At 46.1% G+C, this 16,209-nt stretch overlaps 1 protein-coding gene across 1 annotated transcript in view; it reads right to left on the minus strand.

The window, feature by feature from the left end:
- LOC126522342 (potassium voltage-gated channel subfamily KQT member 1-like) overlaps positions 1 to 16,209 on the minus strand; it is a 185,437-nt gene that overhangs the window by 97,272 nt on the left and 71,956 nt on the right. The window contains exon 3 of the mRNA XM_050171073.3: positions 10,249 to 10,424. Coding sequence (XP_050027030.2) covers positions 10,249 to 10,424 — 176 coding nt within the window. The remainder of the gene's footprint in view (positions 1 to 10,248; positions 10,425 to 16,209) is intronic.

Below are 16,209 nucleotides of genomic sequence, written 5' to 3' on the forward strand. Positions count from 1 at the left end.
CATATGTATTAACCTGCAAGGGATATTGAAGGAAATAACATGAAATTACATCCTCCGTCACGCTTAGAGCGTACGGAAATCCGAAGGCTTGACACCCGTTTCAGAAACGCAGCCTTTGTATACCTTAAATCTCGTACTTACGCAACGTAAAATAAGTAAAGCGAATTGTTATTCTAACACCGAGCTTCCTTTTAGGTGTACAAAAACCTAAAAAAAAAAAAAGAGGCATCTTGAAGAGCAAAAAAATGTATTTGAATGCACTGCTTGTGATGTCAATGGATTAAAAGACGAACATAATTGCAGCACAACAAAATAAATATATTTAACACTACGTTTAATTAAAATGGGTTTCATGAAAGCCATAGCCGCTAGGAAAGTAAACAGTAAACAGCCTGCTCGATTGCGTGTTCATTCTGGACAGTATGCAACTTCATCCTGCCGCGTCCAGGCACCTTGCTTAGTCGGCCATATTTCCAGCAGTTTGCATCTGATAAAGCTCTCCTTTAAAAACACCACAACAGTATTTTTATGAAGCAGCAGTTATGGCGGGTGAATGTGCAGCCCTTTACCCTCTGGTCATAGTAGTGCAGAGGTTGTACCGATGAAACCTAACCCGTGCACAATCTAGCCTATCTCTTGCACAAACTAGTCTATGTGCACATAACGTAACCTAACATTGTGCACCTAACCCGTGCATAAACTAGCCTATAAACGGGAGTCTCGACTATCCTTGACGTCAATGTTGTCCGTCTGCCGTAAAGTATAGGAACACTGCAAGGCAGCCCTTAGTTGTTTTCAGGGTGCACATTCCTTTTCATCAAGCAGAAAGCGCAATGTCTGTGCGCGGAATATATTTTTTTTTTTCAGTTTTTTCATAGCTAATAAAGAAGCGTTGGAACAATTTTATACAGCTTTTCCCTGCCAACCGACGCACATTAGATATGTATTGCTACAGGTAAAAGTGGTGCTTTTCACAAATAAACGCGCCATACTGCTTTTTTTCATCCTTGAATTCACAAAGTTACAGGAGGTACTATTTCACATTATTCTTCTGGTGGCGTGGCCTCAGGAATTTAGTTCTTCGAAAACAGTTTGGAAGTTTGGAAATGCTAGACTACGGGTCAATTGAACAGCTTTTTATATTCATGATTCATGTTCTTATATAGTAATTAACGACAATCAGAAGTGTCAATTATTATATCAGCGTTAATATAACCATAAATACTATAGCAGCTTCTCTTCCCCGTGATGGAATAGATTGTACACATTTTAATCAGCATGGGTTTACCTAATTTGGAATTACATTGAACAAATTCGATATCTTACATTCAAGAACACTTGTTAACTGGATGTACCATGAAGACAGCTAGTCCTCAACGTTTTTAGTATCAAATAATAGACAGAAAAAAATAATGACCATTGTTTTGTTCTCCTGTACAGGTAATATGTTTTCAAGCTAGATGCACACCTTAAGTGAAGCTCTGAAGTGCCATCGTAGTTATTTAAGCTAGCAGCCACACCTTACATTATCCTGTCGCAACTCATCGAACACAGTGTGTGTAACCCCAAATTCTTCATCATTACTCGATTTGATACTGACGTCATCTCCTGACATTGTCTTCCCTGTAACTCCCATTCCTGGTCTCAGTGATCATGGCGTCTTGCACCTAACCCTTTGCATTCCAACAGAGCGGGAATGCAGGATTACGCAGCGTATCGGGGATTATAACACAGTGCATCACGGATTACAACATGACCCTATAAACACTGAACTTGTTACCTTTTTTGATGATATTTTGTCTGCCCAAACTAAACTCTCGATTGAGAATATATGTTATCCATTCAAGAATAAAGTATTGCCATGTTATCAGCACATTTCACTAAAAACAATTTATCATTCTTCTAACGCCCTTGGGATAGCCGGTACCGCAAACGATTATGTAATAAAAAAGGACGGCGGTTTCGCACAGCTATAAGGTCCGCGTGCGCGAATAAATGGACCGCCTACAAATCGGCGGCTAATGCCCGTGTCTTCGCGTTTTATGTTTACTCACTTGTGTCTTATCTGTACTACTGATGAAAACAAACAACTTCAACTTGAACTTAAGAAAGCCGAATATATTTTCTGAAATTCCACATAATCGAAATTGATAAAAGCCAACGCAGTACATTTGTGGAATATTAAAGGCCGAGGATGACAGAACACGATCTTTAATTTACCAATCAGGTGAACCGGTTCCTAAACACCTCTGCGCATCTTTACTTAATGACACATTTACGCTTTCATTGAACGATTCTCTAATGCCAGATTTTCCATCTTAACCTGGTGCACATTTCTTCCCGATAAATCCCGTCGTTGTTAAGCCCTTTCATATAGGTTAAATTATTCACAATGTAGACCAATCATCCTCGCATGGCACCGATGGCGAATAACTTGATGTTTCTCCAAAAACACTAAACATCTGCCATTGTTTTTCTCTATTGCATTTTCTTAGGTCCCTTCGGGATGAGTAAATACAACAGGATAGGAAAACAGGCAAGATGGTTGTGCTTACCAAGCACTGTGACACAACTATCGACCAATATCAGTTACGCCTGTCCCATGTAAAATATTTAAGCACATAATTTTCACTCACTTAACAACCTTATTTTCTTGAAATGATTTCTCTCACCTAGGTCAAGATGATTTCTGGAAATATTTTTCATGCAATACGCATCTGGCTAGCTTTATTGACGACTTGAATGCTTTACTTGATTCTGGATTCCTAATTGACCGCATATTTTTGTACTTCTCGAGAGCTTTCGATAAATTTAACCATCGTGGCGAATCGTAATATTAGGCCAGTTGAACATTGGTCCATTAGTCCCTCGCTAAACTGCAGTCTCCCTTACTGACAGAACTCCGTACATCACGCCTGACGATGCTAACTCACCTGTGGCACCTGCAAGATCAGGTACGCCTCAGGGATCAGTTTTAGGACCATTGTTATTTCTCGTTTATATTAACGGTTTACCTAATGAAGTCTCTTCTTCTCTTTGCACTTTTGCTGATGACTGCGTAATATACAAAAAATTTCTTCCATCACTGACACCAGTAATCTACAAACTGGCCTTAATAACATGGCCATCTGGTGTTGATTGCGGTATATGAGATGGAACATACCCAAATTGAAATTAATCAGTGTTTCTCACAGTCGATTCCCCTCTCCTACCTATTCCCTTAACGGTATTTCACTAAATTATTTAACTATGTATAAACACCTCGAAGTTCACATTCCTAACAAACATTCTTCAAAACTGCATATTGACTCAACTATATCTAAAATTAGTTTGGTTTTCTAAAACGAAAACTTTCACCTGCTCCTACAGCACTCAAAAGACCACTACACACCACTTGTGTTCGCCCTAACCTGGAAATCGCTTCAGCAGTGTGGGACGCCGGTCACGTTACGCTAATAAATAAGCGTGAGGCGGTGCAGAATGACTCAGCTCGCTTCATTATGTCTAACTATCATCTTGCTGCCAGCGCAGCCAACATGAAATTCAGTATAAACCTTCCTTTATTCGAAACTTGACAAAATATATCGCGCCTCCGTCTCTTTCATAAAATGTATCACACTAATGACGCATTCAACTCACACTGAATCAAACTAGCTCCCTTCATTTCACTGGGTCTAGCTCAGGTGCTCAAAGTGAGCATTCCGAGTCATAACACTGCCACACCGTATAGACTCATGTAAGGGCCGCACTTTCTTTTTTTTTACAATTTTCCCGAGGTGCAGCTGATGTGGTTGAATAAACTCAAACTCAAACTCAAATTCGAGCATGGTACCGAACCGTACGGTCACAATGGTGCTGGCGCAGCCGGCGACTACTGCACACCTTGTGTCGCCGAATCTACTGCTGCATCAGAAGTCAGCCCGCAGCTCTCGCCATCTGGTGAGAACACGCGCAAAAGTGCAGCGCGAGAACATTCGCCGATGCGCACGCGCGGCATTGAAGCAACGAACGCGATTTACTTCTCGGATGGAAATTTTTTCCCAAAATTTTCAGCTGCCAAGCTTAGGGTACGGCCCGTGCACAGGTGCGGCCCTTACACGAGTCTATACGGTATTACCAGTCATTTACGCCTAAAACATGCTCCGACTGGAACCACCTCCCTGCTGCCTAGTTTGCCAGTATTACAGACACTGACAGCTTCCGCAGATCACTCGCCATCGTAATCTGAAAGCAAAAAAGTATATGTGCTCAATTCTGTTCAGTTGGCGTACTTATTTGAGTTTTTTTTTTTCTAGCTGAAACGTCTACTACAGTAGTTCAGCACCGCGAAGAATATATTTGATGATTTTTTGTTTACATGCTTGTTGCGTTTTCCTGCGTTATTCTGTCTGTATTTTTTTGTGTGTGTGATTACAGTCCTTTTCTTCTATCAGAATCAGAATTTATTGTTAGACGTTGGGTCAAATTACAAGTATTTAGTATGCAGGAGGAGGTCCCATAGTCAAAGGCTGTATCGGGACCTCCTGTACAAGAATAGTTATGATAATTGACATCTCAAAGCAACAGTAGCATATAATAAGGTATTATACAATCAACAGGAAATGAACGGTAACAGAGCAAAATACAGAATTCATTACAAATAATAACAAGGTTTAGCTTATCTCACGGTAACATAAAGAATTGTATGTGAAGAAAATACCAGTAATTTATTTACAACAACAAAAACACAAAAAAAGCAAAAAGGCAAGAAAGAACGGACAAAAAAACGGTTACAGTAAATTTTCTCATTAGTTTGTCAATAATAAATGTATTTTGAGTTCCCTTTTGAATTGGTGTAAAGATCTTGTATTTTTCATAATGAGAGGAAGAGTGTTCCACACTGATATGGAAGTGAATTCCACGGTTTGTTTGCCGTAGTTAGTGCGGATTCGTGGTAAAAGAAAATTGTTATTCAACGCGAATCTGGTGGTACTATTAGTTGCCAGGTTAGATGGTGAAAATGTGATCGATGGTAGCTCATTATGTAGAAATCTGTAGAAAAAAATACCTAGGTTGTATTTAGTGAGCCCAGAAATAGTAAGGATGTTATTCTCGTGTAGTAAGGAAGTGGCATTAGAAAAGCGTGAACTATAGGTAATTATACTGATGGCTCGGTTCTGAATTGTTTGTAAAGACGTAATATGAGTATTATAGGTGTTTCCCCTACATATGATACCATAAGTAATGTGAGAGTGGACAAAAGAGTGGTAAAGTGAGAGCAATGTGGTACGTGTGAAGTAAGGGCATGCTTTAATTAAGATGCGTATACCATAAGCTATTTTCCCTTTTATGTGAGCAATATGATTGTGATATTTCAGATTACAGTCAAGTAGAACGCCAAGGAAAGATGAACATGAACTTGGAAGAAGGCAGTGGGGACCAAGACTGATAGGTGGAACGGAAGCTATGTTTCGCTGATGTGAAGAGAATACAACAAATTTAGTCTTAGTGGCATTAATAGATAACATGTTAACATTACACCACCTTAGAATGTTTTCTAAGTCAGCATTTAGTTTATTAACGAGAGACGAGATATCTTTATGAAAAGTGAAGAGAGAGAGAGAGATAATTTAATTGAAAGAAGGCAGAGAGGTCGGCCTGAGCTAAGGTGCTCTAGCCTGCTACTCTGCACAGGGGGAGGGGGAACGGGGACATAAAGATGTGATGAGGGATGATGATGACATAGCAAGAGGGATGCGCAAAGATGAAAGCAAGTTCAACACTCTGATGATTAACATTCAGAAATGTCATCCATGAAACCACAATCAGGTTTCGCCTCAAGTCTGTAGTCACCGAGTTGAACTTAAAAATAGAGGCGTTAGGACAAAGCTGGTGTGGGCCTCCCCTGCGTGAACAGCACAAGCGCCAAACAAAATCTTTATAGCATATAAAGAGCTGCGATAAGCGGCTCTAGCTCGGCGAGCACTTGTAGGGCACTTTGAGCGGCCGGAGTCTCGAGACCACCGAGAATCACGCGCATTCATTCTACTAGGTGCTTCAGCATTTTTTGTACACTCTCCTTCTCATTGTGTTCATCTCCTTGCTTTCCCGTAGTGTCACCGGTTTCATTGACCCTATAATTCTTGGCTTCATGGCGCAGAGGATCGCTAGTGCCCGCTGGCATGGCCGTGGGCCTAGAGGGCAGCAAAGGCCATTCCGTGTCTGCATCAGCCGGTGGAGGTGAATGTTTGCCGCGTGCTCTCGTCGACCTTGAATTTTCAGTAGACGCCGTTACCGTCCTCGATGCACGCGCAGGCAGAGGTGGTCGTGGTACCTGTGCCACGCTAGGTAGTTCTCCTGAAATGGTTTTGTGATGCTTCTGTCGCGAGCGTTGGTCACTTTGGCGAACAGATTGAGCAGCCTCTTTACGTGAAGATTGGTCTCTTGCCATTTTTCGAAGAATACGAACCTCCTGTTTCATCTTCTGGCATTCCTTCGAAGTCGCTTCGTGAGAGCCAGTACAGTTATGACATTTAAATGAGGACGCCTCACAGTCGGTGGTATCATGCTCTCCGCCGCAACGCGAGCAGGTGGCTTTGCTTCTACAAACAGCGCTCACGTGTCCTATCTTGTGACATTTCCGGCACTGAATAGGCCTCGGAACGAATGGTCGTACTCGGTGTATAACGTAGCCCACTTTGACAGACGCTGGTAATGTCGAAGACGCAAACGTTAACTTGATACATCGGGAGTGCCGCAAGCGGTAAATCTCAATAATGCGCACCGATGACCTCAAAAGACTCTTGAGGTCCGCATGCTTAATTTCAAGCTCCCCGTCGGAAATCACTCCCGTTGTTGTCTCCTTCCCGTAAGTAATAAAGGAGCGGACGGGGATTGCGCTTAACTGTGGAATGGTCTTTAACTTCTCAAGTATTGCGAAATTTTTCACATCTATTGTCAGGATGTTCTTCCGAGCGTTGATCCTGATCTCGTTAATTTGCCCAGGGGCCACACTTTCAAAATATTCGGTTAGAAACTGCCTGCTGAGGGAGTTCATGCTGTGTGACGTCGAGAGCGGCAAGTAGGAAACCATGAAGGATTCTTGCTCACTCTGATGCCATGAAGTCGCCTCAGTCGACATACGGCGCATCTTCTTCATACGGCGGCCCATGACCACGGTGTACTCGCTGTCGAAGTCCATGGCTTCTGGCGTTGAGCTCTCCCAGGAATCGAGCTGGTCCGAGCTTCCGAAGGCACGTCGTCCAAAAATGAGCGATGAAGTAGACGACTGCCCTTGTTCAGGTGGTCGTGAGAACATCATCTTGCTCATCCGTGATGAAATGACTCTCACGAAAATGGCAAGAACGTAAAAAAAAATGCATAACAGCAAGAGGCCCAGAGCACCAGTAAGCTCTGGGCACTTCTTTCTCTTCCTCTCATGAAAAGTGAATATTGTGGTATCATCAGCGTACAGAATGCATTTTGTCGAAGAAGGACAATTAGGTAAATCATTAATATAAACTGAAAACAGGAGTGGCCCCAGGATGGAGCCCTGAGGCACACCGATGTTAGTAGTTCGCGGTTGAGAATAAGCACTGGAAACAGAAACAACTTGAACCCGGTTATATAGGTAGCTTTTTAGTAGCGAAAGGGCAGGACCGCAAATGCCAATTGCTTCGAGCTTAGAAAATAGGATATTATGATTAATGCTATCAAATGCTTGCGTTAGATCGATGAAAACTGAGGCGGCGAGAAATCCCTCGTCAATAATTTTTTTTAGTTGGTCTGTAAGATGAATAAGTGCCAGCTCTGTGGAATACCCATGGCGAAAACCGAACTGGCATGCAGAGAGGATATTGAATTTAGAAAGATATTTTGTTAGCCGTATTTCAATTGGTTTCTCAACAACTTTTCCAATGAACGGCAGAATGGAAATAGGTCTGTAATTGTGCAGTAGTGAGTTGTCGCCTTTTTTAAAAACTGGGATAAATTTGCCACGCTTCAGTTCAGAGGGAAATAAACCAGTCCTGAATAATAAATTAACAATAAATGAAATTATGTCTGAAATTAGGTGCGAAATAAGTTTAATGTTAGCAGGGTGGACCTTATCAATTCCAGCGCTTGTCACTTTTAGGTTATTTATAACAGCAGTTATTTCTTCTGGCGTTGTAGTAAATAAAAAGAATGAATGAGGTAGACGGTTCATGTTAATGTTTTCTGCAAGAGTAGGTGGATTGTTAGGAAAGAAAAAACTACTAAAAGCCTCAGCTGTTTCAGCAGGGTAATCGAGCTCTACTCCATCCTTTAAAATTCTGGATACCTGGTTTAGTCGTGTGTGTCTATTTAAAAAAGGTATTGACAATCTCCCATTTTTTCAGTGTAATTAGCTGCCTGTAAAATTTTTCGCTCGGAATACAAGCGTTTAGCTGTTTTTATATTAAAGTTAACAGTGTTACAGAAGTTTTTATATCTGGCACGGAAGTTCATGTTAAATGGTTGCCTTTTAGTTTATATAAGTTATAAGTTATCCCGTTTGCGCATTTGTGCTAATAACTGCTGTGAGAGCCATGAATTGTGAACAAATGCATTGTATGACCTGGGGATAACGGAAATACATAAATAGATAAAACGTACAAATTGTTTTCAAGAGAAATTTTCTGCGCAGCAGCCAATAGGAAGAGGAATATTTCCAAGCTACCGAAGTAAGTTTAGAAACTAAAATTGACTCACTAAAATAAGTTTGCACTAACGTGCACGAGGACTTGTCCACTAGAAGTGGAAGAGCTTATGCGAGATCAGGTGCATCGGAAGGCCCGAAGAAAACTTGTAAAGTTAAATTTCTTATAAGCTCGACATTGTTTTCGTTAAATAAATTCTGAGGGCTTTCTGCAGTGGATGAATGGAAAAATCACATAAGAGATTATTTCGATAGTTTGCAGAGCTGATTAACCTACAGCTCGGCATTGTCTGGTAAAAAGGGGTTGGGGATGGGGGGGAGGGGGGGGGGGGCGTGCTTCTGATTTCACTTAGTAGTTTTTGAACTAACTATAACAATTTATTCTGCGTAATGCGTGTTAAGGCACATTCCTTGTAAAACGTGGGATGAAATTCCATAAGTTTCTAATGGAAACTTTAGCCTTTCGCAAAGGCCCGCATTGGCAACCGGAGATTTCTTTGAAAGCGTCATTTTGTGTCCGTGGGCCTCTGCTCGACAGGCACTGAACGCCATTGTAGACATTCTTCGAAAGGGCCAACTTGACGGCCTCTCTAAGCAGTGTCTCGAGCGTGCTTCTGTTTATTCTCACATCAAGCTTATATACCATCGCAAAGCTCTCCCATTTAGCTTCTTCTATTTTTGTTAGCCCGAAGCTGAATAGCTGGCTCGAATACCTCAGTATTGTCTTCGTGATAATTATGTAACCCGCTATACCCTTCTAAGTAATGGTTGGAACCTCCTGCCCACGTCCATTGTATCTATTACGGATCCTGGCGACTTTACAAAAGGCGTTTGAATATGTTTCTTCATATTTGCTTTTTGTTTTTTCGTATCTTTTTGTTACGACTCCCTTCTGTAACGTCCTATGGGCCCTGAATGTATTCAAATAAATGAATAAATAAACAAACAAGTAGTTGAAGGCCTTGCTCTATTTATCTATTTATTTACTATTTTTATTGCCCTCATGAATAGACGCATAACGGATGGGAGTGGAATACACTGAATTACATAGGATACAGACTTCTTTTTTCTGGTAAGGCAATGCTCGCTTTCCGATTTTCCAGCCCGATGCAGGTGTGGATTTATCAATTTATATTCATCTATGTTTCACGTTAAGGGGTTGTAGCTGGGCATTATCTTCTGGGGTCTCTAAAGACTTGTCTAATCCTTCGAAATAGTTCCCAGAAATGTCACGTTGACGAAATCGTGAACGTGACTAAGTTCCCTTAGTGCACCCTCAGCAGTATAACTGAAAAGCAGCATGATACATACAGAGCGCCTTACATAAAGCTCCATAGAAACCACAGACTCTGATGTTTCTTTTTTTTTTTTTTCAGGAATAGTAAAACCTCCAAAAAAGACATCAACATCTAAGGCGAGTTTAGCACCTGACCTGTACAGACGGAATAAAAGCGCCGCAGAAATAAAAGAACATGGCTGTTTCCCTTTTGTCACGTGTTCAGCTGCTAAAAAATTTGTTCAAGCCACGAACCATGCTAGCTCAGGTGAGCGCCATTTTGCGACACAGCCGTTCTGCGTGCCCTTGTCCTCACCTGACGGTGCGCGTAGACGACAGATCCGAGCAACTTCCAGGTGCCCCCTCGCCTGTCCATGCGCACCATCCGGAGGATCTGGAAGAACCGGAGACCTCGGAGCGCCGATGCTGCGAACATCTGGCCGCTGCTGCCCATGGCCAGGACCACCACCGACGCCACGATGACGATCACGTCTGCATCGTCCGGCAACACGGGACATCACTAATGGACACAATGGTCTCCGAAACGTTGATGCATATTCTGCACCTTTAGGTGTCTTCCAATGCTGGTCAACATTGAAGGCAGTCTACATTTAGGGCTAAAGAGCCAGATTCGAGTCCAAGAAAAAAATAACACGTTTGAAAGAGGTCTCGGTGCAATGAGGTCGCCTCACACTGGCAAGGAAGAGGCTAATAAAAATAAATATTCTATCTGCACTTTAACCCTTCTCGCGTGCGAACTTGTAAAAAGCGAATTACATGAGGAACTTAAGAATGCGTGACTGCGTTTTCCTGTGCGCAAATGGCCCTTCCAGTCGAGCATCCAAGCATTCCATTGCAGCTGTCTTATTTGGACAGAAAAGTAGCCTGTATAGTTTTTTCTACTTCGGTGCTGTCTTCGCGGAGCTGTCATTCCTGACTGCTTTGCCAGAATTGGAACAGTACTTAAGATCGCTGCTGTTCACTCGGCTGTCTTTTCAGCAGTATACGGCGAGTATTGCAACACAACCTTGGTAGCGAACGTTTACCGATATAATGACGAATTGCAGTCGGTGCACTGCCGCGTTGTACTCGCGAGCGAACGCGAGTGCGATGGCCGCATATCGCTCCGAGCAGATTGCAAATAATAAAATTTTCATCATCCCTATGTAAACCCTTAACAGGCGGGAATGGATAACACACCCAGAAGGCAAGAAGGATACATCGAGAAAGGCGTCCAGAATCGTGACAGCGTGTACTTGTTCGTGTGTCATTTCTAAAATGATGGTTTTGTCCAATTGCGGCGAATTCTTCTCATATGTGCGCGTCGCTCATTAACGTACCGCTATCTCCCTCGCTTTCCCCAGCTTTTGTGCACTTTCTACATGTCCACGGGTCCTAAGATAAGTGTCGCACCGACATTATTGTTCATATTGTTACGTAGGAAGACGCAGACGAAAAGCGATGTACAAGTATATTTACAAGAAAATACGCTGCGCTTGACCAAGAGGCAACAGCCCGCGCTAGCTTCTCATCGTCGTCGTCGTCTTCGCACTGCTCGCCTTTTCGTGATCACACATATTGTTCCGTAGCACTACGCCCGGCTGCAAAAGCGCCGTCCCGGAGCGACTAAAGATTGGACTCGGAAGCAGTGTAGTAGGCCTTCAGCCTACTGACATGCACGACATCACTTGATGCCAGAAGAGAGGACGAGGTTGAACCCACGGGAGCAATTTCGTAAGTCACAGGCGTCACCTGGCACAGCACGCGGTAGGGCCCTGTGTATCGCGAAAGGAGCTTCTCTGAAAGTCCGACGTGACGGGAGGGCGACCACAGGAGCACGAGCGCAACAGGCGAAAACTGTACGTCACGATGGCGGGCGTTGTAATGACACTGCTGAGTGGCTTGTGAGGCCGTCAGTCGAGCACGGGCAAGCTCGCGTGCATGGTCGGCGAGGGCGATGGCGTTGCGCGCAAACTCGCTTGTTGAGATCGCAGCAGGAGGAACTGCCGTGTCTAGGGGCAAGGTCGGTTCGCGACCGTACAGTAGATAAAATGGAGAAAATCCGGCGGTGTCGTGCCGGGAAGAATTGTACGCAAATGTTACGTAAGGAAGGGCAATGTCCCAGTCGTGGTGGTCTTTGGAAACGTACTTGGACAGCATATCGGTAAGAGTACGGTTTAACCGCTCTGTCAGGCCATTGGTTTGAGGATGGTATGAGGTAGTCAGTTTGTGTTGAATGGAGCAGGAACGCACAATGTCAGCGACAACATTCGAGAGGAGGTTTTGACCACGGTCAGTAAGCAGCTGTCGCGGGGCGCCATGAAGCAAGATAATGTCACGCAAGAGAAAGTGCGCGACGTCAGTGGCGCAACTGGTAGGGAGAGCCCGAGTGATAGCGTATCGGGTGGCGTAATCTGTCGTGACGGCTACCCATTTGTTCCCAGTGGATGACGTGGGAAAGGGACCGAGCAGCTCTAATCCAACACGAAAGAACGGTTCCACAGGGACGGTGATCGGCTGGAGATGACCGGCAGGTAGCACCTGAGGTGTTTTCCGACGCTGGCAGGGATCACAGGCAGCAACATAGCGTCGAACGGAGCGAGCGAGACCAGGCCAATAGAAGCGGCTGCGGACGCGGTCGTACGTGTGGGTTACCCCAAGATGTCCTGCAGTGGGTGCGTCATGCATCTCAAAGAGCACAGTCTGTCGTAGGTGTTTAGGCACGACAAGAAGAAGATCAGAGCCGTCAGGGAGGAAGTTACTTCGATACAGAATGCCGCCCTGGAGGACATATCGGTGAACGGATGCGTCGGTAGGTGTTGAGCGCAGACGCTCGATAATTGCTCGCAGCGATAGGTCTCGGTACTGCTCATCGGCGATGTTAACGAAGGCAGACACAGAGAAAATGCCGTTGGCGCTACTACTGTCGGCGTCGTCAGGTTCGTCGACCGGGTAGCGAGACAGGCAGTCAGCGTCCTTGTGTAGACGGCCAGATTTATAGGTGACAGTATACGAATATTCTTGCAGGCGTAAGGCCCAGCGACCAAGTCTTCCTGTAGGATCTTTCAGTGAGCATAACCAGCAAAGCGCGTGATGGTCTGTGACAACGGAAAAGGGTCGGCCATATAAGTATGGGCGGAATTTCGCAACCGCCCAAACTAGGGCCAGACACTCACGCTCAGTGATGGAATAGTTGCGCTCCGCGGGTGAGAGGAGCCTGCTCGCGTAAGCGATAACACGGTGGTGGCCATGCTGGCGTTGTGCCAGTACTGCGCCAATTCCGTGACCGCTGGCATCAGTTCGGACTTCGGTAGGCGCAGAAGGATCGAAATGGGCCAGAACGGGAGGCGTTGTGAGAATGTCGATTAGATGTGAAAATGCAGAGGCCTTGTTATCGCCCCACTGGAAAGGGGCGTCTTTGTTCAAACGCTCGGTTAGTGGTCGTGCTATGGCGGCGAAATTTCTCACGAAACGGCGGAAGTACGAACAAAGGCCGATGAAGCTGCGCACATCCTTGACACACTTCGGAACAGGGAAGTGCGCAACAGCATGGATCTTGCCTGGGTCCGGTTGCACTCCGTTCGCGTCAACGAGATGTCCAAGGACGGTAATCTGGCGACGGCCGAATTGACACTTCGATGCGTTGAGTTGCAGACCGGCTCGACGAAAAACGTCCAGGACTGCTGAGAGGCGCTCGAGGTGCGTAGCGAACGTTGGGGAGAATATGATAACGTCATCCAAGCAGCACAGGCACGTGGACCATTTGAAACCGTGAAGAAGGGAGTCCATCATGCGTTCAAAAGTGGCAGGGGCGTTGCATAGACCGAACGGCATCACTTTGAATTGATAAAGACCGTCGGGTGTTACAAAAGCAGTCTTCTCGCGGTCGAGATCGTCCACGGCAATGTGTCAGTAGCCGGAGCGAAGGTCAGTAGAGGAGAAATAGCGAGCACCGTGGAGGCAGTCAAAGGCGTCATCAATGTGAGGTAGGGGATACACGTCCTTTCTGGTAACCCTGTTAACCACGCAAAAGCGCCATGAGCCATCCTTCTTTTTGACCAGTACAACAGGTGACGCCCATGGATTATATGATGGTTCAATAATGTTCTTGGCAAACATTTTGCGAACTTCTGCGTGAATAACTTGACGCTCAGCTGGTGACACTCAATACGGGCTGCGATGAATAGGAGGGGCATCGCCGGTATTAATGCGATGTTTGACAGCTGTAGTTTGGGCCAAAGGACGATCGGTAAAGTCAAAAATATCGGGGTAGGATAACAGAACGCGGTAGAGTTCACGAGTGTGCTCGGACGGCAAGTCGGGCGCAATCATTTTCGGTAAGCCAGCGATGGTACAATTTGCCGACTGCGATGGTAGAGTAGCATCGGATGAAGTGTCGTCTACTGCAATGGATGCTACTGAGTGATCCGCGAATGAGCAAAGCTGGGCCAGAGACATCCCGCGTGGCAGCACTTGTGTCGTCAAGCCAAAGTTGACCACTGGCAGGCAGACGCATTTCGCCGTAATAGATAAAACTGTATGAGGTACTGTGATCCCGCGTGTAAGGAGGACGTCTTGCATAGGAGCCGCGTTGTAGTGACCATCGGGGACTGGTGGGGAAGACACTAGGTCAACGTAGGTCAGTGCCGAAGGTAGCAAACGAACGAAGTCGACGGAACTGAGGCGACTGGGGTGTGGTTCAGCAGGATCCAGAACAGGCAGGTCAAGGCGGAGAGTACTGGCGAAACAATCGATGAGAGCAGAATGTGCGGAGAGGAAGTCTAAGCCGAAGGTGATGTCATGGGGACAGTGGGCGATGACTGTGAATAGCACGATTGTTGAGTGATCGGCGAAGGAGACGCGGGCGGTACACATACCAATTACGGGGGCTTTTCCGCCATCGGCGACACGGACAACAGGCGTCGTGGCGGGCGTGATAATTTTCTTGAGCTGGTTACGAAGGTCAGCGCTCATTACGGACAAATGCGCCCCAGTGTCTATGAGTGCAGACACAGAAACACCGTCGACTTGCACGTCAAGAAGGTTCAGATGAGTGGGCAACGTCAGTAGAGGATTTGGCGGCGTAGGGAGCAATGCAGCGTCACCTCGAGGCGCTGCATCATCTAGTTTTCCGGCTGGGAGCGGCGTCCGAAGGGAGTCGGCGAATAGGAGCGACGGGGCTGGGGAGAGCGAGATTGTCGTTGTTGGGGCGAAGGCGAACGAGAATAGGAGCAGTTCGGTGCAGGAGAATCAGCGGCGGCGTTATCGGAGCATGCGGCATAGGGACGAGAAGGGTCACCTGGGGGACGAGAGTAGGCGGTATAAGTAGACCGGGTCGGGGAACTCCAGCGACTGCGACAGTGCCGAGAAATGTGCCCGATTCGATGGCAGTGGAAACAAATGGGCTTGTCGTCAGCAGTGCGCCATTCGGATGGGTTGCGGAAACGTGGTGGGTAAGAAGGTGCGGGACGGGGCGGAATCGAAGAAGCCGGGTGGGTATCAGGATGATGGGCCGAGCAGATGGTGTGAAGACCCATGTTTTCGAACTCTCGGCGGACAACTGCCTGGATCAGTGAGACCGTGACTGCAGATGTGTTGGTGGGACTGGAGTCGAAGGAAGCCGGACAGGCGGCCTCGATCTCACGCCGGACGATCCTGGTAACATCGGCAGTGTTGTTGGGACGAGGAGTGTCGGCACAGGAAGATGTCGCTGGGGTGTTGGGCAGACGGGCAAACTGCTGGTCAATACGTCGGCTTTTAGCGAGTTCCAGGTGGCGGCACTCTTCTACAACAGCATCCACCGTCGCTACGTTGTTGCAAACGAGCAAGTTGAAGGCGTCATCGGCAATGCCTTTGAGGATGTTGGCAACCTTGTCTGACTCAGTCATGTGGGCGTCAACTTTGCGGCACAGAGCCAAGACGTCCTGAATGTACGTGACATAGGGCTCTGATGACATCTGCACACGGCCGGAAAGCGCCTTCTGCGCGGCAAGTTGGTGACCGTAGGGGTTGCCGAACAAGTCCCGAAGCTGTGTCTTAAGTGAATCCCAACTGGTGAGCTCATCTTCGTGCGTGCGATACCAAACTCTAGGTGTGCCACCGAGGTAAAAGACTACGTTGGCGAGCATAATAGTAGAGTCCCACCGGTTATTGCGGCTGACGTGTTCATACAGGCTGATCCAGTCATTGACGTCTTCCCCATCTTTGCCCGAGAATACGCCAGGATCACGGGGAGCGGGGAGAGTGATGTAGGTCGTCGAAGTGGCAGCAGGTGTCG

This window comes from Dermacentor andersoni, chromosome 6 (genome assembly GCF_023375885.2).
Source record: "Dermacentor andersoni chromosome 6, qqDerAnde1_hic_scaffold, whole genome shotgun sequence".
NCBI lineage: Eukaryota > Metazoa > Arthropoda > Arachnida > Ixodida > Ixodidae > Dermacentor > Dermacentor andersoni.